Source organism: Aplidium turbinatum, chromosome 4 (genome assembly GCF_918807975.1).
Source record: "Aplidium turbinatum chromosome 4, kaAplTurb1.1, whole genome shotgun sequence".
Classification (NCBI taxonomy): Eukaryota; Metazoa; Chordata; class Ascidiacea; order Aplousobranchia; family Polyclinidae; genus Aplidium; species Aplidium turbinatum.
In genome coordinates this window covers 21,895,123-21,922,593 of record NC_137475.1, presented here as the reverse complement: position 1 = coordinate 21,922,593, position 27,471 = coordinate 21,895,123, and the positions used below count along the sequence as shown (strand labels likewise).

General features: G+C 39.1%; 1 protein-coding gene across 1 annotated transcript in view; it reads left to right on the top strand.

The window, feature by feature from the left end:
- Positions 1–2,096: 2,096 nt before the first annotated feature.
- LOC145768979 (kinase D-interacting substrate of 220 kDa B-like) overlaps positions 2,097–27,471 on the top strand; it is an 84,286-nt gene continuing 58,911 nt past the window's right edge. The window contains exons 1-8 of the mRNA XM_082580580.1: positions 2,097–2,165; positions 5,720–6,118; positions 8,982–9,179; positions 9,298–9,475; positions 14,930–15,091; positions 16,720–16,908; positions 22,695–22,842; positions 23,048–23,173. Of these exons, the coding sequence (XP_082436706.1) occupies positions 2,097–2,165; positions 5,720–6,118; positions 8,982–9,179; positions 9,298–9,475; positions 14,930–15,091; positions 16,720–16,908; positions 22,695–22,842; positions 23,048–23,173 (1,469 nt within the window). The remainder of the gene's footprint in view (positions 2,166–5,719; positions 6,119–8,981; positions 9,180–9,297; positions 9,476–14,929; positions 15,092–16,719; positions 16,909–22,694; positions 22,843–23,047; positions 23,174–27,471) is intronic.

Here is a 27,471-nt window from a genome sequence, read left to right as displayed (position 1 = left end):
AGAGGGGTATGTTTCCAAAGTAAATATGCAGTTGTATCTTGTAAGCAGCTCCATCTAATGGCGATAATGTGAAGAAAATGCTGTTAGTCCCCTTAGAAAATGGCCGGGTGGGGGGGTTAAACTTTGTCCAATCAAAATGAAACTTTGCAAAAGTTGTTTTCTAAGATAACCTCATAAGCAAAAAAAGTTCAGGCTTTTTGCTAAAGATCCGGGGCAAATGGTGCACCCTTAGTCGGATATAGCGATATTGACAGGTATCATCTCGGAAAATGCTTAATATAACAAAAACGGTCAGGCTAGTGCAAGTAAGAGGTTTATTTTTGAAATCTACACAAAATTTCAGTCTAGAAACACTTGTCAAACCTTACTGACCCAGACAGTCAAATAAATCGACCTGGCTCTCGCTCTATAAGGCACTTCCTCTATGGGCGATCACAAATCTAAAACTTCAACGAATCATTAAATGACATAAAACTTTAAAGTTTTTGCTCGAAGTCAATCTTTAGGCTATACCATCGACGACGAGCTATCTCCCACACAGCATTACAATTTCATTTTACAATTTATTTGTTGCAGAACCGGTTTTCATTCATAGAGAACTCATCAGTACAACTATTAATAAATTATTATATTTATAGTTGTACTGATGAGTTCTCTATGAACGAAAACCGGTTCTGCAACAAATAAATTTTAATGAAATTGTAATGCTGTGTGGGAGATAGCTAGTCGTCAATGGTATAAAGAATATAAAATATAAATATCAACTCTCTATCTCATACCGACAAAAGTATACAGCTTTACACTGAGTTCTGAGTACAGTCTTTTTTCAGATTTCGCTATTGTCTCAAATTTTGTCACCCCAAAATGGTGACCGTCATAAATAGTGCGCACGAAAAAGACATTGTTGTAGATAAATTGCAATTTATGTATCATCGGAATAAGACAAATAAAAGTGGTACTACGATTTATTTTGAGTGTAGTGAAAGAAAATCTACAAGTTGCAAAGCAAGATTACACACAAACTCGCATATTGACAATATTCAAATTTTAAAGAAAGTAAATGAACATTGAACATTCATTAGGTAAAGATATTGTGGAAGCAAAACAAGCTTTGAAAGATGAGGTAGTTTCTTCACAGTTCTCACCAATCATGTCGTGTTTTAGTTTTTGAGTGTATTTCATCTCTAGACGAATGTGCACTTTCCCAAATGCCAAGTTTAAATCACATTATGAGTAGAAATGCTAGGAACTGGAGACAAAAAGCATGCAATATTCAGTATTTGCCTTCTGTAGGATCGCTTTGGTTAACACATGACCAACAATAGTAATCGTGCAATTTCTGATATCAATTAAACCTTTCCCATACTTGTCATTCCCGCATGAAAGTTGTTGCTACTTTCAATGTCTAAATGATAAATTTATAATGTGATGTGCCTTTATTACTGCGAATTACCAAATGTACATTTTCAAGTTTGCTACAGATTAAAGTAGGCTACTTCATGAATTTCGCCTAATACATGACAAAGCTCAGTGTCAAAACGTGATAATTAAATCTCGTCGCACCAATCTGGTTGCAAGTGTGCTAAATTTAAACTATTTGAGGAACAATGGTTCAATACAAACTCACAGCTGTATTTTTTTTGCAGCTATTTCTTACTCAAAGACGGGCAATTTTCCGGGTGGCAATTTTCTCGACGGCAATGTTCCCACACGGGCAAGTTTCCGGCGGGCAATATTTCCACACGGGCAATTTTCCGACAGGCAATCTTCCTGTCATGAGAAAATCTGACTGTAAATTCTTCATGCAAATCTTAACTTAGCAATCTTAGCATACTTTTCGTAGTTTGGGTCTGCTACATGGCGATCTATACTACTGGCCATCCCAACGTGGCAACAGCCAAATAATGTGGGGGCCTATACGAAATTTCAATTTACCGACTGAGATAAGTGTTACAACATGAAATCAGCAATTCTCATTGGTCAAGTAATGTTTTTTAGCCTAAAAATTGTAAATACAGTGCCAAAACGTAATTAAGATGTAATATTATTAAATAAGTGGCAAGAAAGCAGGACAATAGCTACATGTTAAGAATACCATGAGAATCAAGATATCAACAGAATCAAGGTACACGAAATCAAGAGTGACCCAACTTTCACAACCCTCAGTATGTTAAAAAATTCGTTTTCTCATCCAGAAGTGTTTGTTTTTAGTAATAATTCATGCAAAAACGCCTTTTTTACGCCTAATATCTGTTAGTTGCCAAAACTTAATAGGCCCCCACATTTTTGGCTGTTGCCACGTTGGGATGGCCAGTAGTATAGATCGCCATGGTCTGCTACTATTCGGCGAGTGCCCTATTTGGCAAGAGCCTTTTTTGGCCAGTTCCCTTTTCGGCGATTTTTTGAATTTTTTTTTTAAACTTATTAGGTACCGCAGCCTAATTTATCATTGCCGCTTTTACATCGTTTTAACGACGCTTAACGTTAAAATAAGACTCTAACCCTAACACCTTACCCCTAACCCCAACCTCTAACCCTAACACCTTACCCCTAACCCTAAAACGGCAATGATAATTAGGCTACGGTACCTGATAATTTAAAAAAAAATTCAAAAAATCGCCGAATTGGACTCGCCGAAACGGGCCATTCCGTCATAGTTTACAGAATAGTCTTGAATTCCTTCAGATAGACTACAAAAATGTACAATTTCGCCAGCTTTCAGTTGTGCTATGAAAAGTATTAATTTCCTGGTAAAGCTACTTGTTTGCTCGAACATTGAACTACACAACTGACCTTTCCTTTGTAAATGCAAATTGAGCTCATCTAGTATTTCTGTGATGTCAACTAAGAAAGACAAATTATTCAACCATTCTTCATTTTCTATAAAGTTCACATTTTGTTTCTTTTTCTCCATAAACTGTTTTATTTCAGGCCACAATATTAGAAATCTTTTTAAAGTTGCTGCTCTACTGAGCCATCGGACTTTAGAAAAGTTATCAACGTCTTTGTATTCACTGCTAACTTCGTCGCGTGGTTTAATTCTTTGAGTCTTATAGTTACCGTATTTATCCGGTTATAAGTCGCAAAATTTTGCACCAAGCCCAAAAAGGTTGGGGTGCGACTTATACACGAGGGTGCAACTTATACACAAGGTTTTGAACTTCTGACAAACAAATGTTACAGATCCCGCGTTGGCGCTGCTATTAAGTATTTTTATTTTGCGTGCGAGGATTGCAAGCATCGCATTAACATGCTCACTGCACAGCATGCATGTGAATTTTAACGCAAACATCTCGCATGTGCGTGTGTGATACGCTTGATTGCAATGAGAAAAAGGCACGTTTCGGCAAGCAAACATAAAAGAACAGTATTTTTTTATTTTAAAACAATTGTTTTTGCGAATTGATGATTGTTGTTTTTCAATAAAATTTGCTAAAAAAATTTTGTACCAATACTTGAGCCAAATTTTGGGGTGCGACTTGTACACGGATAAATACGGTATATATATATATTATAAAACAATGAAAACTATCAATACTACAAAAAAGTGCTCAATGCTAAGCAAAAAAGCAAAGCAGAGCAAATTAAATCAAATATAGTTATTACTATCTGAAGCCTTTACAAATTGTTTCACCTAACGGATCATCAGAAGGTCTGTAAAAACATGTAAACAGTGAAGAATCGATAATTCTGAAAAGATATTAAATATTACAACTGTAATTTAATCTGCCAAAAAAAATCTCTAAACCTGTACTTCCTGAGGAGATATTAAATATTACAACTGTAATTTAATCTGCAAAAAAAACCTCTAAACCTGAATTCCTGAAAAGATATTAAATATTATAACCGTAATCCAATCTGCAGAAAAAACTCCAGAACTACTAAGGACAGCCTCCATCCGCCACGATAAAGTTTCAATCAATTTGTTCCAATGGATTGGTTGGTTGGTTTCTTGGTTTGTTTCCATTGCTTGGTTTCCATTGGAACAAATTGATTGAAACTTTATCGTGGCGGATGGAGGCTGTCCTTAGTAGTTCTGGAGTTTTTTCTGCAGATTGGATTACGGTTATAATATTTAATATCTTTTCAGGAATTCAGGTTTAGAGGTTTTTTTTGCAGATTAACTTACAGTTGTAATATTTAATATCTCCTCAGGAAGTACAGGTTTAGAGATTTTTTTTGGCAGATTAAATTACAGTTGTAATATTTAATATCTTTTCAGAATTATCGATTTTTCACTGTTTACATGTTTTTACAGACCTTCTGATGATCCGTTAGGTGAAACAATTTGTAAAGGCTTCAGATAGTAATAACTATATTTGATTTATATATATATTATTATATAATCCAGTTGCTCCCATACTATACTATTAGGACTGCGCCCCTAAAAGCTGACTGGTACATTTTGATTACGCTAAGATTTAAAGTTCTAAATACTACTTGGAGTGAAAATGACTAGTGGGCACACAAAAATCTCCGACGGCCGCAGGTTGGACATGCCTGCCTTAGGACAATAACATCTTACCTTGCAAGAATTACACAATTAAAATAGCACACTTGTTTAAGAACATAATTATAATGTAGCCTGCCGTCTGGGTTATACCTATTGATTGTGACAGCTTGTTTTACAGGTTAAGTTAGCTAGCTTTTCCCACTTTTGTTTTACTGGTGTACTTTTTCAGCCACTTTTTGCCTTTTACTGTGCAATTTACTGTTTGAATAATTAATGTTAACAAAGTCACCTTTGTTCACACACCGTGAATGTAAGTTGATGCAGCTTTACAGCTGAAATTTTGAGCATGCCAACACACTTTGAAAGACACAATATCAGTGAACAGTACAAAACACAATTGGCTTATTATTTTTAGTGGAAGCATGCTTAAAGTGAACCAAAAACCATCACGTTGCAACACACAAAAATCAGTTCAATGTAGACTACACCAGGGAATCAGAAGACAAAACAATCACAAATGCTGTTACATGGTACATATATGCTTTGTCTAAATACTCTTCATGACAAGTGACACAACATACATTCCCTATGTGAAGAAAGGGGCGTTCTTCCCGGCTATCAGCACAAAGCTGAGCACTCACTAGTACAGCGAGCAGTTGCGATTCGTCTGCCCTGGCGCCTGCTGGTTTTGTTGGCTCTTTTTTTTCTACAAAGATAAGAGTTAAATTGACTGGTAAAGCGATGGTCGAATAAATTTGTGGCTAGAATATGGTGCGATACTGATGAGCCCAGCCTCATGGGCGAAACACGTGTCTATCGCTGTCAATTCTTGCTACAAATCGGCTGCCGAGAAACATAGATTCCCTGTAATGAATAAATTTTTGGCAGAAATAAAAAAGATCCAATCCACAAATTTGATGCTCTTTCCAAAACATCTGGTGAAGATCGGAAGAATCTATTTATCTTTTTTACACATTTTAATGGCATCTTGACATTTGGTACAAATAAGTAAAGTTTAAATCGTAAGATGAAGCATTTATATCTCAAACTTTGTGTTTAGATGCATTTCGAATTTTACTGTACTTTAAAATTACTTTATATTTTGGGAAGGAGCATGCACCATATTACAGCGTTTGTGATAGTTTTGTTTTTTGAATCCCTGGTTTAGTTTATTATAAACTGATTTTGTGTGTTATATTACTTTCCGTGAAGGGTAAGTTATGATTGGAGAGTTTCTTCTCTTTATTGTTGATGTTTTCGTTTCAGTTTGGTAATACTGCACTTATATGGGCTTCCCGTCATGGCTATTTTGACATAGTGGAATGCCTTCTTCAATTTGATGCTGACCCCAGCATTATCGGTCCTGGCGGAAGCAGTTGTTTGATCAACGCTGTTAGGGGTAATCATGTGGACTGCGTCCGGACACTGCTTAGAAACAACAAAATAAACGTGAACCAGACTGACCACTGTGGACACACTCCTCTCAACGTCGCCTCCAAGCAGGGCTCTGTTGACATGACCATTTTATTATTAGACCGGGGTGCTTATTTGAACTTAGCTGACCACCGTGGCGACACTCCCCTTATAAAAGCTGTAAAACATGGCCACTTAGAAACGGTCAAGGTCTTGTTATCGCGTTTTGCTGACGTGGATGCCAAAGGAAAGGTTGGTTGGTTGTTTTATGTTTTGTTGTAAACAACTTTAGCCTTGACATGGTTTCAGTAATGCTTAAATTCCTAGTGGGATACTGTCTTTTTGCGGGTCCACGTCTTTTAGGCGCAGACAGTTAGGCGCCGGTCAAATAGGCGAGCACACTGTGGCGTCAGGATATTTAGGTGCGGAGCACTGTGGCGCCCGTTCATTTAGGTGCTATTCCTAGCAAAGTTTGCAGATTGTATCAGCTCAGCTCCGGCCAAACCTAATCCGGGTTTTGTCGGAAAACTAAATTACTCTTCACTCAAGCCTACCACCCACTTGAATATAGGCTATAAATAATACGGAATATTTTTACTGATGTTTCTTCTTCTTCAATTGCCTTGCCTGAACCAGGCATCGACGGCCTCAGATAAATAATTAGACCAAATGTTCCTATTATATGTTGCATGGATAATTGTTTCTGTTTTGTCGTTAAATTGTTCCAGATGTGTTTGTCTTTGTCTGCCAGGTGCCCGCTTTCCAAAAATTTTACCAGTTAAAGAGAGATGCTCCAGTTTTTGCTTTCTTATTACATGGCCGAGAAATTTATATTGTCTGGTTTTCATACTTTTTAACAGAGTTCTGGTTTGGTTCACTTGGTGTAGAATTTCTTTATTTGTTCTACACTGATGTTTAGTGTAGTTATTATTTGACTTAACTAAAAGTGAACTCAGTCATGTTCGGAAACTTTATTTTCAGAAAATTTACTGATAAAGCTTTCGCTGACGCTAACCTGGACTAACAATAAATAAATGCAGAACACGCGCATTAAAAAAACAATATATTTTTCTGTGCAATATAACATTTTGTGTGAAAAGCATTGCCGGATAGAGCAGCTTCACTCACTGAAGTCATGACTATTAACCAGAGGTGGGCAGCACCCGCTACTTTTGAAGTAGCGCGCTACCCGCTACCGCTACTTGGGCCAAAGAAGCGCACGCTACCCGCTACCAATTTAAAAAAGTAGCGCGCTACCTGCTACCGCTACTCGGGCCAAAGTAGCACGCGCTACCGGTACTTCTTCCACTACTTTTGTCTAAAGTGACACTAGGAAACACTCAAGTCCCTAGTGACGCAAAAATGACCTTGAAAACGAATGTTATCATTTGTTTACGGTGTCATTTTAACGTCGTTATAGAAAACACATTCTAAGGGAAATTTATTGTTACGTTACATCTTTCAAAAACACAAGCATTTCAAAATGAGAGTAACTAAGTCCTGCCCGCTTTCGCTTAAGCACATCTTTTCCAACAGAGAAAAGTTTCTCCACCGCAGCACTGGAAGAAATGGGGTGTTGTATTTAATGAACAGATGTTTTAACTCGGTATTCGAAAAGCTCAAGGACTTGCTCTTGTTCGAAAAAAAAGACGTCCACAATTGCTGCTTCCTTTTGCACCGACGTTTCACGGGATGGCGCAAACACTCCAAAAAATACTTCCTTGGAGTCATGACTGGTGTTGGTGTCACTCTTCTCGGCATCAACCTGGCTTGATGTCTCCCGCAACAGTCAAATTACATCTGTCTTGACTTTTTCTTGCAGTGCTTCGGCATCATCCGTAGAAACGTAATGCAGAAATTGTAACCACGACGTCTTGAAGGAGGGATGAAGACATGATGCCATAACGCATTTCATGTCGTTGAAGCACTTGTTGAATCGTTTCTTCACCCCTTCAAGGACTTTCACTTTCAACTCTTCACAGGTCACAAGATCACTGATCTCGGTCAACTTCTTCTCGCAAATTATGATGGTTGGAAGCAAGACTCCGTAATACACCTTGGATTCGTCCTGAAAAATGTCTAAAGGCTGGCAAATAGGCTTCATCACACGGAGATATTTGCCAAAGAAGTTGACGTCAGCTAGAAAAGACCGAAACTTTGCAACCAAACCGATTATATAGCTGCTTGACCATGCCAGTATTGCAAAAAACAAACATTTTTTTCAATTTAAATTAAAAAGTAGCGGGTAGCGGAGTGCGACTGAAAAAAAGTAGCGCCTCTCCGCTACCGCTACTTTGAAAAAAAATAGCGCGCTATTGCAGCCGCTACTCCAACTAAAAAGTAGTGCTGCTACCGCTACTTTTACCAAAAAAGGAGCGCGCTACTGCCCACCTCTGTTATCAACAAATAAATGCACACGCATTAACAAAACAACATATTTGTCTGTTCAATATAACATTTGGTGTGAAAAGCATCGCCCTACCTGCCAAGCTGATACAATCTGCAGACTTCACTAGGAATAGCACCTAAATGAACGGGCGTCACAGTGTGCGCGCCTAACTGTCTGCGCCTAAAATACTTGCTCCCCTTTTTGCACCATGTTGACTGTGTGTTGGCAGCTTCAGTTGATTTAGTTATAACTCTTAAAATAAAGCTATGATTCATAATATGAGTTCAGTTTCTTTACTTTCAAAAATTATCTTCTATTTAAATGTTATTCTCCCTCCTTATTTTTTATGTGGTGTTTCAGCAAATGGCCATTTTTAATTTGCCGCTGCACTCACATACCACTGTGTGTTTAGAATAGATTACTCACGACATCATGGAAGAATCTTCCCATTAAAATTTGTCTGATTTTTTGTTACTTCAACAACTGCTCTGTTGTATGTTACATGTCTGAAATTGATCAAGTCAAAAGGGTGAAAATTTTTAATGGTTTCTCTTATAAATGCACCACGCAATCACGCATAATATATGAAACCGAGAAACATCACCGTATTGTTGCATTAATGCAGTCTTACTAAATTTTATTTGTTTGTGGCTTTTTACTGAACCTCCATGTAATAAAGTTACGTATGTTTGTGATTATTTTAGCGAGCTATTTTATGTACTTTAGGATGGCAAAACAGCTTTGCACATAGCCTGTGAGACTGGCCAGATCGGTATTATCAAAGAACTGCTCAATTGCGGTTGCAAGATTGAAGCCTTGAATGGGAATAAGGAAACTCCATTGGTTCGCTCTGTGAAGGAAGGTAACCTTCTCGTTGTCAAGACGCTGCTTGCCAACGGAGCCGATGTTTCAGCTGATGACCAGGTGAATTCAGCTGGAACATTCTCAGCTTAAATCACTGGACACAAGTTATACTTTTAGTTACTAGTACTACCCTCTTTTTTAGTAGGTAAATGATTTTCAACGTAGTTTTTTGATGCAGAATCATGACACTTGCATCCATCTTGCCATCCGGCAGCAAAATCTCCACTTGGTGGAGATTTTATTGCGCAATCCGAAGAACGGCCGGTTCATGTACCAGGAGAACAAGCTGGGACACACTCCTTACGACATCGACATGCGAAGCAACAAAAAGATATTGGCGCAGCTGTTTGGATCAAGTAGGCTATGGTTTATTGTATTGTTTGCTACAAGCATTGAAATACTGTAATAAGTAGTGTTATAAACATTAAATACCACAATTAGCTTTTGTTAAGACGGTTTACCCCCGAATTTGGTAATCAAAAAAAGGTAAAGGTGAGTTCCATACTTGATCCAAACATAGGGACATGACAAGGTCAGGTTATACTTGATCCAAACATAGGGACATGACAAGGTCAGGTTATCATTATACTAAGCCTTTGGCACTAACTAGAGTAGGGGCAGTTCCTTTCTCTCGGCCGCCTTTCCTCCAGCAGTGTTTTCAACAACCGGCTGAAGCCGGAGTCGAACCAGGATTGTATGATTGGAAAGCGAGCACTTATCCGCTGCGCCATCACACCACCATCCCACTGGAAGTCAAAAATGTTTGAAAAATCACAACTTGTATAGTTGTTTAGTTCACATTAGTTGTTTGGTGTTATTTAAATCGTGCAAAGCAAATTCTCGATATAAGCTGATATATCGATGGTTTTTTTACTCTTCCAATTTTTCGTTGTTATTCTTGAACATTTATTTATTCAAGCATAAGCAGATAAAAATCAGGCAACGACACAGCATTTAACATAACAACATAAAGAAGTAAACTATTAAATATTGTGAATAATGCTAAAAATTAAATGAGGCTGTTCATCAGGCATTTAGTTAAATAACATGATTACGCGAATATGCATTCTTCTAGTGCAGTGGTTCCCAACCTTTTTGTTGTCACGGACCCCATTAGATAAATTATTAATTCTGCGGACCCCCACCTAAATTTTGCCTGAAACTCAATTAACATACTATTGACTATTGCAAAGAAATTTATTTTCACCTTCGGAGTCAGTTCAATCACAGTACTATTGACTATTGTAGTAATTATGCTACTCAACTACTGTATGGTGTCATATTGCATTGCCGCTGTGACTCCTGCGGCAAATATCAGGTTAAACAGTTGCTTAAATAAGAAAATGAATGGATTGTTCAAGAAATATCAGCAGTATTTGATCATTAAAGTGACCCAAAGTGCCATGCCGAAACTTTTTCAACGTAAGCAAATTTAATGAGATGGTTGTTGTTGTTGCCTTTCCTGAACTAAACGACTGAACTGCGGTTGAGTTTTTGACAATGCAACACGCAAGTCATCTTCAACGTCCACTGTCCAGGCGATTTCGATGTTGTTTTTGTTACGCTTGTAGGTAAACGTAAAGGAATTGAAAAGAGGTCTCAACACGAGTAGAGCTAGAATGAACTAAGGACAAATCATTGTGTAGCTACCAAGAAGTCCTGCTGCCGTAATTGCAAACTACTCACAGCCACAGGGCGGCACGACGTAATCAAGTGCACGTGACTCGGTGCAGTGCACTAGGCAATGACCATAACGCAAAATAAACGTTACTAACTGTATCACTCCTCTCTCTAGATAACCAACGTACCTTAGAATGATACAAAAGTACTCCGTCATCTGACACTACTTCTTGACTGAGCGCTTTAAAAGTACGGTGGTTTACAGCACTGCTTTTGATGAAATTAACGACTTTCAAGCAATTTGTCAGAATTTCTTTGAGACTTGCTAGTAAAATTTTTGCTGCTAAGGCGTACCTGTGCAAGAAGCAATGGGTAACAACCACGTGAGGAGCTTCGTTTTTTACTGAAGCAGCAAATCCGGATTTGTTCCTGAGCATGGCTGGTGCTCCATCCGTGCATATGGAACAAAGTTTTTTTTTTCAAAATTTATCAAGGTAATCATGGACCCCCAAATGCTTTCTCACAGACCCCCAAGGGGTCCCGAACCCCAGGTTGGGAGCTACTGTTCTAGTGCAAACTAAGCTGAACTATCACAAGATGTATGTTGTATACGGTGATAATCTGCTTATATTCCAACATTTCGTCAATCAGACACGACTGACTTTTTTAGGGGGCTAGGTCAGGAGTTACTACCTGAGCATGTTAGCCTTGTTGTAGGCATGCTAATTGCTAGCCTGGTTTGGCCTATAAAAAGTTTGAAATTTCTAGTTTATTTCTTTGTGTTATTATGTTAAATACATGTTGTAACTTTGTTGTCTGCTTATGGCTTAACAAAGTTTCCTCTTTACCAAAATAAATTTACCTATTGGTTTGTTTTCAATTATTTTGTGGATTTGTTGTCTGAGAGCTTGTTGTTACTCTTGTTAGCTACAGACATTTATGTTTATAACGAAACAATTTTTAATGCACATTTTGAAGGCAATTGAAGGTCAAAGTCAATGGTTGCCAGTTGTTGTTCAAGAGTCAAACAACTTATCTTGGGGTGAAACTGGATAGACAACTGACGTACAAGCAGCACATCCTGGCGTTTGTCTACAGTACCCCGTAATACGCAGCTCGGCATGGTGTCGCAGCAAGCATACCAAAAAATGAGATGCTTGCGTCAACGAGACAATGCGTGTTGTTACTGTATGCTAAAAGCCAACACCACAGCAGAACCTACCAGTGCTGTCAGGTATCCTACCGGCTAATGTACGCAGAGTTGCAGAGAAGCGCTGGTGTCTTCATTAGTAAATAAATCCTGTGCTGATCTGAACCACAAACTACACAATCGCATAGCTACTCTCAAAGTTCCTATCATACAACGCTAACCATCACAACGACCTTGCAGGCCTCGAAATTCGTTTTTGTTGAAGGCGGACAAATGTGTCCGGTCTGAGCAGCTATCTCGGCGGACAAATTAAGTCTCACGGCGGACACACCAGTTTTAGAGTCGATCGTCATGCTTAATCATTTTATCTTGATAATTCCTCGCCATTTGAGAACTATAGCTACGGTTTAGAAAGCTTGTTAAAATTGCAGTGAAGTCACTCTGAAAGGCTTTCATCAGACCAACTATGTGCGCTTGAAGAGTCAAAGCGCCCTGTAGCTGCTTAATACGCCGCATACCTGATTAACTTCCACCGAATGAGGTCGTGTGGCTTCTTGCGTCACAATGCTCTGGGCACGAGTCGGAAAACTTTTACAGTATACGCTACATTTTCTGCTGTGCAAAGTTTCACGAGGCTTTTTTCTTTAGGTTTATTTTTGCGTGTCATGTCAGCGAAAGTGAATTTTCTCTGGGCCTTTTCTTTCTTACTGTAATACCAATTTTGTAACCAACCTTGCCTTATCAATATCACTCAGAGATCAAAGCCAGACATTGGTAACGTAAGACTTGAACTAAATTGCGCGTGAATAGTGTAGAAGTACCGTACTCCCATCAATTCTTGGCAAAGAATTCAGTTTTGTTACTCTGATTCAATGTCATCAATCGAAGCAACGTAAAAATCGAAAGTTTTCCTGCTTGAATGGAAACTAAGGGATACGATACAATATTCACATTTTCTAGATGCCTGCTAGAATGCGCGGTAAATCATATTCTCGCAACAATTGTTCGTGCTATGCAATGACGATTTGTATTGCTAGTTCCCGTGTTATTTCTCGGCGAACGAATATGACCGATCTAGGTGGTACTTCCCGCCGACATCATATGCTGTGACTGCGGACATGTCTGCCGTAAATTTCGAGGCCTGCCTTGTGTAAGGCATGCTGCAAAACTCCATCTCGCTGATTTCAGTACGTCATATGCCTAGTTCGAAACATTGAGCAGTGAGCACTGCACCAAAAATAAAGTCCAGCCTCGTTCTATTCGATGTCTCTCCTGCCTCATCACTTTCACTTGGTTTTGAGCTTCAGAGACAGGAGTGGGTGGCACTGAACGGGAGTTGGCCGTTTCAATGCTTGCTTGACACACTGGTGCATGAAGGACCCTGCTGCGTGTCAGTGCAGTGCGACCAGAGGTGGGCACCCGCTACTTTTAAAGTAGCGCGCTACCCGCTACCGCTACTTGGGCCAAAGTAGCGCGCGTTACCGCTACTTGGGCCAAAGTAGCGCGCGTTACCGCTACCCACTACCAATTTACAAAAGTAGCGCGCTACCCGCTACCGCTACTCGGGCCAAAGTAGCGCGCGCTACCGCTACTTCTTCCGCTACTTTTGTCTAAAATGACACTAGGAAACACTCAAGTCCATAGTGACGCAAAAAAGACCTTGAAAACGAATGTTATCATTCGTTTACACTGTCATTTTAACGTCGTTATAGAAAACACATTCTAAGGGAAATTTATTGTTACGCATCTATCTTTCAAAAACACAAGCATTTTAAAACGAGAGTCATTAAGTCCGGCCCGCTTTCGCTTAAGCACATCTTTTCCAACAGAGAAAAGTCTCTCCACCGCAGCACTGGAAGGAATGGGGGTGTTGTATTTAATGAACAGATGTTTTAACTCGGTATTCAAAAAGCTCAAGGACTTGCTCTTGTCCGAAAAAAAGGCGTCCACAAATGTTGCTTCCTTCTGCACCGACGTTTCACGGGATGGCGCAAACACTCCAAAAAATACATCCTCGGAGTCTTGACTGGTGTTGGTGTCACTCTTCTCGGTACCAACCTGGCTTGATGTCTCCCGCAAGCGCAACAGTCGAATTACATCTGTCTTGACTTTTTCTCGCAGTGCGTCAGCATCATCCGTGGAAACGTAGTGCAGAAATTGTAGCCAAGACGTCTTGAAGAAGGGATGAAGACCTGATGCCATAACGCGTTTCATGTTGTTGAAGCACTTGTTGAATCGTTTCTTCACCCCTTCAAGGACTTTCACTTTCAACTCTTCACAGGTCACAAGATCACTGATCTCGGTCAACTTCTTCTCGCAAATTGTGATGGTTGGAAGCAAGACTCCGTAATATGCCTTGGACTCGCCCTGGAGAATGCCTAAAGCCTGACAGATAGGCTTCATCACACGGAGATATTCGCAGAAGATGTTGACGTCAGCTAGAAAAGACCGAAACTTTGCAACCAAGCCGAGTAGATAGCTGGTTGACCACGCCAGTATTGCAAAAAAAACAAGCATTTTTTTTTCAATTTAAATTAAAAAGTAGCGGTAGCGGGAGTGCGACTGAAAAAAAGTAGCGCTTCTCCCGCTACCGCTACTTTGGAATAAAAATAGCGCCGCTACTGCAGCCGCTACTCCAACTAAAAAGTAGCGCCGCTACCGCTACTTTTACCAAAAAAGTAGCGCCGCTAGTAGCGCGCTACTGCCCACCTCTGAGTGCGACAGAGCAAACAGCTTACCGTCCCATCTATTCCCCTCCCAATGGAATAACAGGCGATCTTGACAATCTGAAGAAAAGTTGGCCCCAAGTCCTTCCATTCGGCTGACCACAAACTTTCTGCCTCATATGAACGACGCTGCTGCACGTTTCAAACTTTACAAGGTTTTGCCATGTTCTCTTCTTCATTGGCGTGCTTCTATATTTTATATAATAATGGTGCTTCCTTTTCCGTCCGGTACACAGCAATACTGTACTGACAAAAACAAATTTGAATACCAATTTTTGTCTCATGTGCGCAATAGCTCATTACTTACTCCACAGAAGGCTTCTCTGCCGCCGCCATCAGCGACAACTCCGCATTCGATGCCTCCAGTTGCTCCCTGGCTGAAATGCTGACCGAGCCCATGTTGGAGACGCCGATGTGCATAGGTCTCTACGCCAAGTGGGGTAGTGACGTAACATTCATGCTCAACAAAATAAAAGGTGGTGTAAGTTACTGTAACTTGCTGTTTTGAATAAGTAGAGTGATCGACAATTTTCTTAAAGTTTTTTGCTTTCAAGATGAAAACAGTCGATTCCTCTGCTTGTTTGGACGCTGAATTCACAAATGTTGGTTAAAATGCCTGATTAGCTCTAGTTCGAAAGATGCGTACATTTTCATTTTTGTATGTGGATCTACAGCAAGCCGTGGTGCACTTTTTTGAACACAACAGTAACCATTTACAACAGTTATTGTTATTATTGCATGCATTTCGATTTCAGCATAGTATGGACAACAAAGGATTATCGCGTTTATTAATTAATATTATATATATAAATTGCTTATTTTGTCTATTCGCCTTTTGGCCTGCCATTTGTATGGGGTTAATGGAGCATCTTCATTTCTTCTTATATTTACTGTATCATCCAGCAAAAATCAGTAAGCATCAATTAGTTGTTTTTTTTGGTATTTCTTTTTCATCATAGCTGTGCATTGGTGAAATCGCTCACCATGCTCATCACTGACTTCACCAGAATTTGGTGAGTAGAAATCCAAATGTGAATACAACAAAAATTATTTTCAGTGACATGTTGCAGTCCATGCATCTAAATGTTTAAATTACGCTGGACACCAATTTAATGTAGTTGTCAGCTCTCCCAACAGGCAGCAACTAAAATGTAATAGGGCTAGCCAGCAAATATTCTAAATTGCATGAAAAACAATTTCTCAAGGATGCTACTCCTCAACTTATGTACCTTATAAATAACAAACATGTAGTAGTATAATTGTTAACTCAAAATTACCTCAAGAACTTGACGTGTCCGGTCGTATGGATAGAGTGGAATTTTGTCGTGGAACTGTCTCCCCACTAAACCTTGACTCCAAAGGTTGCAGAGTTGTTGAAATAGATTTTTTTTTGGAAAAATTGAAGGGCATGCATTGCGGTTTAATATAGATGTGTGGCAAATCTCATGTTAAATTGAAGAAGATTTTGAAAATCTCTTTCCTCTAAATGGAGTCGGCATATTGTGCTGGTCTTTATTGATCCTGGCCATAGTCTTGTGGTGTTTACAAACTTGTCCCATTTCAATTATCTTGTACGATTTTTTGGAAATTGGAACAAAGAAATTTTATAGATAGAAGAACCGCACTATTTTTTGCAAAAGTTGGGGTGTGACGTCCCGCAAGGAAATTTTCTATTTCGACAACACTTCATTTGTGTTTGAATTGCAAAACCAAAACTTTGTTTCAAGATTGCTTGAGAGAAAATGAGTTTTTTGTTCATAAAACAAGTAAAACGTGTTTTTGAATATCCACTTGATGTATTTCAACCCTCCGTTTGCATTTGAAAATGGACTTGTCTGCCCCTTTAAAACATTTTATAATGACGGCAAAAGATTTTTAAGGAATGTGAATCCTGATTTTTCTCTGTTTATATTATATATATAATTTAATAATTGCTTTGTTCAACATTTGCCATAAATCAAACCCACAGTGGTGTTTTACTCAAAAAAGGTTCTTTTGGCGCATGTGATTCATTATTTTTTCATGTCTTTACTAAACATCATTGTGCAATTGATTTTTGTCAAGCATTATCTACTAGTTTACCAACAAGTATTTTAATTTTTAGACCAAATGGAATTGTTCGCTTGTGCGGCCCCTGTCCTTGCTCTCCGTGGTTTGTCGTGGCTTACTCTGTTGCTGGTGCTGTACGTCGCTTCCACTATAGCCGTGCTCATGAGTTACTTGTTTCCTCAGCGAGCGCTCGCTGGAGGCCTAACCTTTGCTATTATCTTCGTACTAACCTATTTTGTCATATGTAAGTTTTTTATGTTTTATTTTTAATTCCTACTAACAATAGCTGACTTCTTCTTTTCAGTTGTATGAGCCTCTGACGAGGTCTATCTCTTTACCACTCCAGATTCATAATCTTCCAGGATTACACTGGAAGCTGGGGGTTTTTTTTCGGTCATTTGTCGGTCATTGACCAATTTTTTAGCAAAATGTCCGAAAAAAATAGTCAATTCGGTCAAAATGTCAATTCGATCAAAAAGGAAATACTATCATCAGAAAAAATGACCGAAATGAATAAAAAATGACCGAATTTTTTCAAGTCAATTCGGACAAATGACCGAAAAGTCTCAGCAAAAAAAAACAGACTGGAAGGTAACTGTGCACAGGGCGCAATTTGTGACAGTGAGCACTGCGACACCAAACAGGTGCACAGTGAGCTGCTGAAGAGTAGACTAGGGCTAGGGATGCTGTACACAAAATGTCAGCGCTCGCTCCCCAGCTGGAGCCTGCCTAGCACTTGTAGAGCAGCTGACTGATTTCGAAGGATTCAAGTAGGTCAGTTGTGTTGCACTGGGATGGATAGCACATACTGTATAATTTTAAGGTATTTATTGTTTAAATATGACTTTTTGAACCTAGTGCAGAGCTGACAAGATTTACCGGTCCATTTAGCTGTGCGCTTTTGAATGCTGCTGCGATGGCGTTTTTTTTTTGTATTTGTTTTTTTCTTGTAAACTAGTTAGCTGCAGGTCGTTGTGACCTTTCTGGCTCTCGGCCAGAGAGTTGATTCTTGCTTTGATATTTGATAATTAAAAAAAGAGAAAAAGTGTTGATAAAAGTGAAGTGAGCCCACGTTGTCGAGGTTGCTGCCTCCCTAACTCTGTAGCCTACCGTACCTCTGGGCTACACTGAGGACGACTAAACATTCTCTTACTGTAGTTTCTGTCTGATATTTCAAGAGCGCTTACGATAGTACGTGCATGTGGTACTCCGTCTCCTGCGGTGGCCTACTGATTGCATATACATCTATGATTACGACTAGTCAGGACTTACCGTAACTGACTACCAGTATTATCTACGTGACTTAAAAAGAAAAAAGTCCCAAACAAATTGTTAATTATTCTATGCTGTTTTAATAATATTTACTGTATCGTTTTTGTTGGTCTTGCAAGATCTGGTGCGTCGCGTTCTGAAATGGCTTTGCCCGTGGTAGGATTTTTTTCAGGGGTTTTCTTTGCCTACCTTGCTTAACGTGATGAGCTAACACATCAAGAGTGTTCCCCTCAAGACCATCAACACTTTTGATAACCCACCAAGGTCGATCAACATAGCAACTGTCTTTTTGTCTTGTTTTTTTATTTTTACTCATATAAATTGTTAAAAAAAATTAATAGGGTAATAATTTACTCAGTTGTGCCTCTATTCGGCTGCATTGACACTGTCTGCTTTCTAAGCGCTGAGGAGCAACGCATTCTGTGAATACAGCGCTATATAAAAACAAACATTGTTATTATTAATTTATCATTTCTCAAATTTTATGCTGTCTTAAAAGCATATAAGTGAACGTTTTGCCATCGACAGCTTGGCCTAGTCGTTTAGAGATAGGGAAGTAGCCATTTCAATGACCTAAGTTCAATTCCTACTTTTGTCATTACTCTGTTTTTCTTTAATTACCAAATAAAGTTCAAAGCAAGAATCATATCTCTGGCTGAGTGCTAGAATGGTCACAATGACTGCAGTCAGCCTGTTCATACGGAAAATTATCCTACGTTCAAAGTGTCTACTGGTCAAAATACTCTATCTGCTGTAGCGGCCTACCAATCACCAATATGCTTATACGACAGCATAAAATTTGAGAGATGATAAATTCAAGCAAAATACAGTTTCTTAGTCTGTGCCTGTTAGCTTTTTAAAGGTTTTACACTTGTAAAGTACTGTATGTTTATAAATAAAATGTCTAACAATGTCTTAGTATTTCCAACTCGGGTTTACTCGAACCCGAAACCCAAGTTTTAACATCAGGAAACCCAGGTTTTCAAACAGAATGTTTTTTTTTATTTTTTTATCTGAAACTTGTAAATGATTTAGTCAAGCTGTACGCTATTCATACTGTTTACTCTCTGTTTTTTACTTATTCATGCCATTTAGCTGTAGCCTATATAGCGTCACACAACATTGTGTCATGCTACCACCGCAATGCAGAATCACATTACACCAATTTTACAATGCGATTTTAAAGTATTGAAAATGTGCATTGGGCCGTGTAATTGTAAGTAGCTTCTGAGTTCAAAACAAGCGTTGGAAAAGTTTGCAAGGCATTGAAGCTATTCAGATCATTCGTGGTGCGCAATGATCACAATTTACAACCTCAGAATATTACCTCCTTCTGAAAAAAGAAGACTCTAAGAAGCAAAATGGTTGGAACGCCTGGTTACTCTAATCACATTTATGCCACTTACTGTTTCGACCTTATGTAATTTATTTTTTGTGCATCACTATTGATTTGGATTCATGAAAGATTATTTCCCTGGTAATTGCAATTGTAGGCTATTGCTATTGTTGAGATAGTTTGGTTCATCAAACTCTTTGACTTCTGTTACGTATCATTTCATAAAAACAAAAAACTTAGAAGCCAAAAATTGCATCCTCAACCGAATCTCTTTCGAAAAGACTCTATCCACTGAGCGCTGACGGTCATATGGAGAAAGACCCAGAAAGTTTTGCAGTAAACTCATTAGAGAGTCCAAGGTCAGGATTTATGAAAAGTGAAAATCACAACTGCGAGGCCAAGTGACAAAGCAATGTGTTTTCCAGCTAAAAACAAAAATTGGAAAACTTAAAAAAAAAGTTGTTTAACTTACAATAAACTGATCTCAGCGGAGCTTAAAGGAGTTTATTCATCCATATTGTAGGACCATTTGTTGAAAATCCGAGTAACAGACTCAATGATAAAAGTCTCAACACCTTGATTTTCGTGCGTTAATTTATTATAAAAATCGCTTGAAAACAACCTTCATTTTTTTAAAAACACCTGAAACACAAGTATTAACCCAAATTGGAATCACTAGTCCTGACGTAGTTAGACTGATGATGCTAAACGAAATCGACATCTGATTATTGAGTTCAGGGCTGCGATTTTTTTTTTGAAATCGCATGCTGGTTAAGTGATTGCAAAAAAGTATCGAGCGCTAAGTTGTGTACCTACCTGACACGGGCGGACATGTATTTTGTTTGTTTTGTTCCAGGAAGAGAACTGTTGTAAACGCGAAACCGAGAATCGCAAAAGAAAAAAGCTCTTAGGCTGTACCACTAACGTAACCTACTGCGAGATTTTTTTTATTGGCATCTCTTCAGTCTCGCATAGTACGTAAATGGTTATGCATGCACTGTACCCGTACGCAAACACATTTAGGAGTGAAATATGCAGGTTACCAAATGCTTGATGCCAGGCATTAGAACTTCGATCGAAACATTTTCCCGCAGTGTTCAAAGTGTTCTTCTGGAAGAGAACTCCTTTCCATAAAAATAGCTGCCTTTTATCTGTATTTCTGAACATCTGGGCAGAAACTAGGCTGTTTTTTAGATGTGAAAAAATTTCGTAACAAGTATCCAACAGAGTCATTTTAACAGTTCAATATTGTTAATTAGCTCATACGGCGAAATACAAACTGGCATAGACGTTGACAACTAAAAGTAACCTAGGTTATTTTATCTACAAAAGAAAGTAGTTGTGTCAAATAGCATGAAACGTGTGTGGCGAAGTGTTTGATGCCAGGCATTAGAACTTCAATCAAAGCATTTTCCCAACGTGTTCAAAATGGCGGCGCAGACATCTTGGGAATTTCTCGCATGAAGTGTCGCTTTTAGGCCTTGGCTTGAAGTACCTGGAGCAAGAAAATTTATGTAAGTTACACTCTTATGATTGCATCAAGAGATGCTCCCTCCGCCCCCGATTGTTCCTCGACTTGACTTGAGGTTCTCTCCCTGTTTTTTTCCTTTTTTTAAGTTTTTTTTTTTCGTAAGGCATGGCGTTTGTCGAATAGTGACGCGCGTGTCGAGCATTGCCGCCGAAAAAGGAAAAATTTGCAGTCCTGATTAGAGATGTACCGATATATCGGCATCGGTATCGGTGATATCGGCCATTTTTTGAGTATCGGTATCGGCATCGGTATCGGCAAAATTTGGCCGATACTGTGGCCGATACTAAACATGTATAAAAAAGGCGTTTGCTGCAGATTTTCTGCAGAAGCAAAGATATAGATTTTTAAAGTAGTAACTAACGTCACATTAAAGTAGAAAAATAACAACCTGAGGTTCAAATTTTTGATACCTCATACTCCCATGACTTCAGGCATTGTTTGCTTACAGTGATTCTTTTACTCAAACAAAACGTTTTGTTTCAGTGTCCTTCCCTGCTGTCGGCACGGGGCTGGGCGCTCACTGGTGCGGCGGGCTGTTGCGATTCGCTGGTCATAACGGTGTAGCTTCCACGCTAGCCATTTAGACCATCCGATCAACTATATGTTTCTCGGCAGCCGTTTTGTAGCAAGAATTGACATCGACAAGAATTGAAATGGCTAGTGTGGAAGCTACACCGTCGTGGTTGGCGGGTCGCGGCAGCTCGCTGTGCTGGTGAGTGCTCAGCCTTGTGCTGGTGGCCGGGGGGATGCTCCTTTCTTCGCAATGAGGTTGTCATCTTGGGCGCAACGGGCCCATTTTGATTGGTTTGGTGAGGATTCGTGGTCCCATAGCTTTCTTTTTGGGCCTACTTATTCTGCCATGACATTGTTTGGGCTTGGTGAGTTTGTTGCGGCTAAGGGTGGAAGTTGAATCGCCGACTGGTGGAGCCGGCTTGCTGGGGGCAGCTGAGTTGCATTAGTTTTTTGAGCGTTTGGCGGGGTGGGAGCGATGCAGAATTGTGCGTTTTTGCTACCTGGGTAGTCTTGGCCTGGCAAAAGCTTTTCAACCAAACAACAAGCGCCCTTAGGTTGCACATTACTTGTCGAATAGTTTTTGTACGACTACACAAATCACTTGGTTTACATTTTACATCTTATTATCAATTATGATAGCCTATTTGGAGAGTTTGCGCAAACACTTTTTTTTCAGAAACCCCAATTATGATGTAATGTTTCTTCCCTTATACCCCAATCCTCAATTATGGTGGCCTTTCATTACTAAAACCTACTATTATGACACAACAATGCGGTTGAGATTGGATTCTTGAATCTTTAATAAATTATGCCAATTGAAAGCTTGTTTTAATAGTTTTATGCAAGTAAGGTAAATCTTAGCATTTGATATAATTCCTTGCAAATACCAAAATTGCTTCTTTTTGTAACACCAAAGTATCGGCCAAAATATCGGTATCAGTATCGGTATCGGCCTAAAAACGTGATATCGGTATCGATTCGGTATCGGCCAAAATATTGGTATCGGTACATCTCTAGTCCTGATTGAGCTGCAGCTGGTAAACTTTTGTTGCTTGAGTCACAAGGTATATTGAGTAGGCTAACAATATGACTAAATGATGATAAGACAGTCAGTCGCTTCAAGCTGACAGTTGCCTGGGTAAGGTTCGCAGTATCTGAAAGGTTTATTTGACTCTTCAAAAGTACTTATGGTGTACAGAACAGGCTGCTCTTTTTGGCATCTTTGCTTAAAAATATATCATCGCTACAATTGGTAGTCGCAATGGCACACGTGTACAGTGTACACCCAACATGACGGTAAAGATGAAGCCAGTGTAGTAGTTGGCGTTTCAAGAACTTCATAAAATAATAATTAGCAACATTATGATTGGTTCCGCAGTGGTGGTCCACCTTGGTAGTTTGTATCGGAGGTGGCCGTGGGCGAAGGCGGCCAATCGACGATTCAAGGAAAACGAGAGATACTTGAAGCTGATTGCACAAATATGCTTCCTTCGGTACCGAGCTCCAACCTCTGGTGGAAAAGTCAGGTGAGATAGATGTGCTGGCAATACTATCTTACTGAGCAATCTTGCAAAACTATACGATGGTTGGTTATGTTTGCTGAATATGCAAGCGACTTTCTGGCTTATATCTAATATCTATTAGTCTCGCATATGATTTCGGTATGTTTTGTCACGTGCATCTAATTCTTTGATGAACGTCCAATGTTTATCTCAGGCTTGCATTGTTCAGGTTCATCTTCGCGGGCTGCATGAACATGACGTCGATGAAGCAGAATGAGATGATATCCGGTATAACAGCCATTCTGCTCCGCAGTGCTGAAAGCGGCATCGGAAAGGTGGCTCTTAGATTGGCCAGGTATGTGAATGTTGTTTGTTGAAGGTTAATTGTCCACATGGGATGTATTAACAACTACAGATTGCTGTTCTCAACAGATTAAACAAGTGGAGCTAAACTGTTGATTGAGGTGAATTTATTGTCGTACATTTGCCCAGGTACACTTAAATTACACTTGGTACACAAATTTTATTGTCTAATTTCAACGCTGGGCCATTCCAGCAACATCCACAATATTATAATTTAATCAAGTTTTTTATCGATTTTACCTGAGAACATGAGTTATTTCTTCAGTAATAGCTTATGTGGTTTTAGATTATATCAATTTTTCGATGGTTGTTTCTGCCATGTATAGTATTTGCAGTAAACTTTTGTGGAACACTGTTTTCAATTGACAATAATATGACCTCACTTGAATGAAGTATAGGCTACCGTACACATTTTAGAAATATTCTCAAATAAGAACAAAGAGCTTTTTGCAGCCTAGTATTATAGATTTAAAAAATTTTTGCAGCCTAGCAGTTCCGCGAAACCTTTTCAGGAGTTTTCGACTTTTAGGCATGATTGATAAATTACAACATTTAAAAATTGGCCATGTTTTATTTGTGCTTTTCAGTGATTCTAAAACTGTACGTCGCAACGCGTCGCACAAAGGTTCAGTTTCCTAACTAAAAAATTCATATAAAAAAGTTAAATCTTTTTATAAGTACGTACTGTATGTCCAGCTTAATTATTTTGAGACAGCAGATTTGATCAACGCTGATTTAGAATGATGATGATGCTGATGATGATGAATGCAGATGCAGAAGTGTAGACCAGCAGCCTATTAACAAAGTTTTGCCATGGTTGTGATTAGAACGAAATATTGATTACAAAGGAAAAAGAGAGAGAAATTCTTTGTAACTAAAGGACGCAAAAGTTTTGTTTAACTTTCTATAAAATTTATAGAAAAACGTTAAATCAGCAATCAGCATATTGAATACAGATTTTTGATCCTGTGTGCCAGCATAGCTCATAACATAAGTTTGTCAATGTTATCGGTTGTCATAAGTGCGTTGCGTGTTCAACAAATTCTTCTAAGTGTGTCGCTTCGAAACTTATGAAACATTTGTTTCTGTTAGGAGAGGCGATATATGCTACCGAAAGATAAAAAAATATTAGGGGTTCGTGACTGCTTTAAAGGCACCAAAAGGGATCCGCAATTGCAAAAAGGTTCATTACTACTGATATAAAGTAATCAATTCTATATAATATGCCAGACAAAGTAGATCGAAACAGCGTAGAATGCTTTAATTTAGGAGAAATCTTTTTATAAAAATAAAGTTCAAACCCCAAATTTACTACAAACTATCAGCGTGTCTTAGAACACTAGAATGCCCAAGGTAGTCATTTTGACTATTGTAAAAATTAAAAAATCGCAGTTCTATATCTTTCAATTTTAAAAAAAATACTGTTGTGACTTTTAATCATTTTGGACCCTACGTATATACACATAATCAATTTTTACCAAGATGTAAAAAAGGTCCCAATTTGTGAAGTTTACCTTGGATGCCCAGTTTGCCCACGGTGAACTCCACGATGGTCATTTTGACCACCCGTGTGCCTATCTATTGTACATGACATAATTATCAAAATTAGAGCTTGTCCTGATACATCAAAGATGCAGTGTAGGTCAAAACCAGGTTTGTCAGGTAATCCTGGTAGATTGGGGACTCACACTTTTCAGAAAAGCCACTCCGAAAAATTGCTTTTGTAATATCCTCCGATTTTTCGTTTTAATTATAAATCCAATCGCCCTGAAAACTGATAAATTTGTGCTGTTTTCGGTCGTGTGGAACAAATATATCGAAAATAGTACAGTATGCTAGAAGCCTGGTGGTTTTATTGTTGATGAGCAGCTTTTTCCTAGCAAAGAAGATAGTTGCTCCTTTATCCAGTTTATGTCGTCTAAGCCAGATAAATACGGACAGAAGTATTGGTTAGTTGTTGATACAGACAGCGTAAGTGGAGGTCAGTTCGTTTGAAAAGATGCATCTTCAAGAACAGATATCGTGTTACTTACCAGGTCCTGATGAAATGACTCCAGTCGTATTTGTATCAAGGAAGGCAAGTAACCATCGACAGCTACTTTGCTTCAATTAAACTGGGGGACTCTTAAAATAAACAAACAAGCCTTTTAGAAACAATGAACAAAATTAGAAGCAAAATTCTTACCGCTGTTAAACATATGAAGGATGAACGTTACCCTGCAAATCTTTACATATGAGGTGATACTTCGTTTACCACTTACCAAGCTAAAGCAAAGAAAAACGTTGTGCGTCTAAATACTCTACATCCTGATGTTATCATTGCTCAAAACCAAAAGAAAATGGTGAAGTAAAACACGAAAACAAAGTATGGAGTACAGTAGATATTGTTGATCACATGACCAAGAAGTACATTGTACAAAGGGGACACGACTTTGGCCTGTTTAATCTTTCCAGAACATCATAGACCTGCCAGCAATAAATGCTTGGGTTTTGTAAAGCAAAGTGGGTGGTACAAAATATCAAGGGAGTTTCTCTTCACAACTGATAGGACACTCTGCAACATCTTCCGGAAAAAAAGACTTGGGCCTGCAACTGATAGATCAGAACGAGTTGAGAAAGCCAAATAAACACGATACCAGAACAAAGAGTAGTGCAGTAATAACCTCTGTCGGTGCCTGCTGCAAATGCAAAAATCAGTATGTGAAAAGTACACTTCAGTTAGGGGTGTTCAATTTCGATTAAGGTGATATTCGAAATTCGTTTTTCGTATCGGGCATATTCGAAATTATAGCCGCCCTTTCAGCTGAACGCGGTTGAAAGTAACGCAAGTGGCGTGAAATCTGTCTTGTCGCATTTTGCAAGCGAAAAAAGACTTCGACGCATGCGCATCGTCGATCACGTGACTATCACACGCTCTCGCGGGTCCAACGGCTAGTCCTGCAGTGCAGGGATGCCAGGTTGGCATATTTAATGCCAAATTTCACAAATTTCTCTCAAGAATGACGATAGCTAGGTTGTGCAATAGCAGAAAGCGTAGGCTGAGCTTTATAGCAGTTTTATCCATTTTTTACCGAATCCATAGGCGCCTAAGCCGTGGGGGCAGGGCCGTAGCCAGACCGCAGAGCAAGGGGTAGCCAGACCGCAGAACAGGGGGGGGGCAACTTTTTTTAGGGAGGGCCGAAAAAATTTAAATGGGCAAAATCATTATAGTAGCTGTTGCCCGATAATGTTGAGATTTTGCCAAGGGGGGGGGGCGAAATTTTTTTCAGGGGGGCGAGACCCCCCCCGGCTGGCTACGGGCCTGCGCATATTTCTGTGTGGGGGCAGCTTTTTATGCTGTATTGATAAATAAGACAATAGATGAACTAGCGATCGGCAGCAGGAAAACATTTTTTGAATGCAAACCGCAACAGCTTCGTGATATATAATAATCACTAGAACGAGTTGCGATGCTACAATCCAACACCAGACAACAAAATCTGTCATTTTTACATTGATTTAATGTCTGCAGACGTTGAATCAATGTAAAAATGACTGATTTTGCTTCCTGGGACAGCAAAAATCTACCATTTTGTGTTGATTCAATGTCATCAGATGTTGAATGCACCTAAAAACAACATAATTTGCTTACGTAGACGGAGCGTGCGTTTAGCTTTATGCGCTTGCAAACATACTCGATGTCGCTTTCGAGTCGAAACCTCTGCACTCTGCAGTGAAATGTCGCGGCAGTGAATCGCTCGCTGTGAAAATGAACTTGAAGTGTTTAGGATCCCAGCGACCTCGGCTCCAGCGGATCGATCGTTTTCAAAAGCTGGCCTGATCCGTCACGAAGCAGAGATCCCGACTGACGGGTGACCATGTCGATCAGCTTGTATTCATAAACACCAACATGGGCCTGGAGCTGTAGACGTTATTTTGTGTTTTTTTTTCGCAAATTTTCATGGCTTTTTTTTCGCGTTTTCTAGCGAATTTTCATGTCGTTTCTTTCAATAAAATCACATTTTGCAGTTTGGTGAATAGTTGTGATATTCGAAATCGAAATTCGGAAATCGAAAATAAATTGAATTTCGATTTTCGAATATTCAAATAATCGAAATTGAACACCCCTAACTTCAGTTATCCGGCGTGTGTTTGCAAAATGCACCTAGACTGAACACAACAGTGTTCCCGCAGTGATTACTATCCTATCCAGTTGTACTATATTCCTTTCGTAATAATTGTGTGTGTTTTGCTTGGAGCATTGCAAGCGTTGTCTAGCAACAATCACAAAAAATAAATCATCTTAAATAA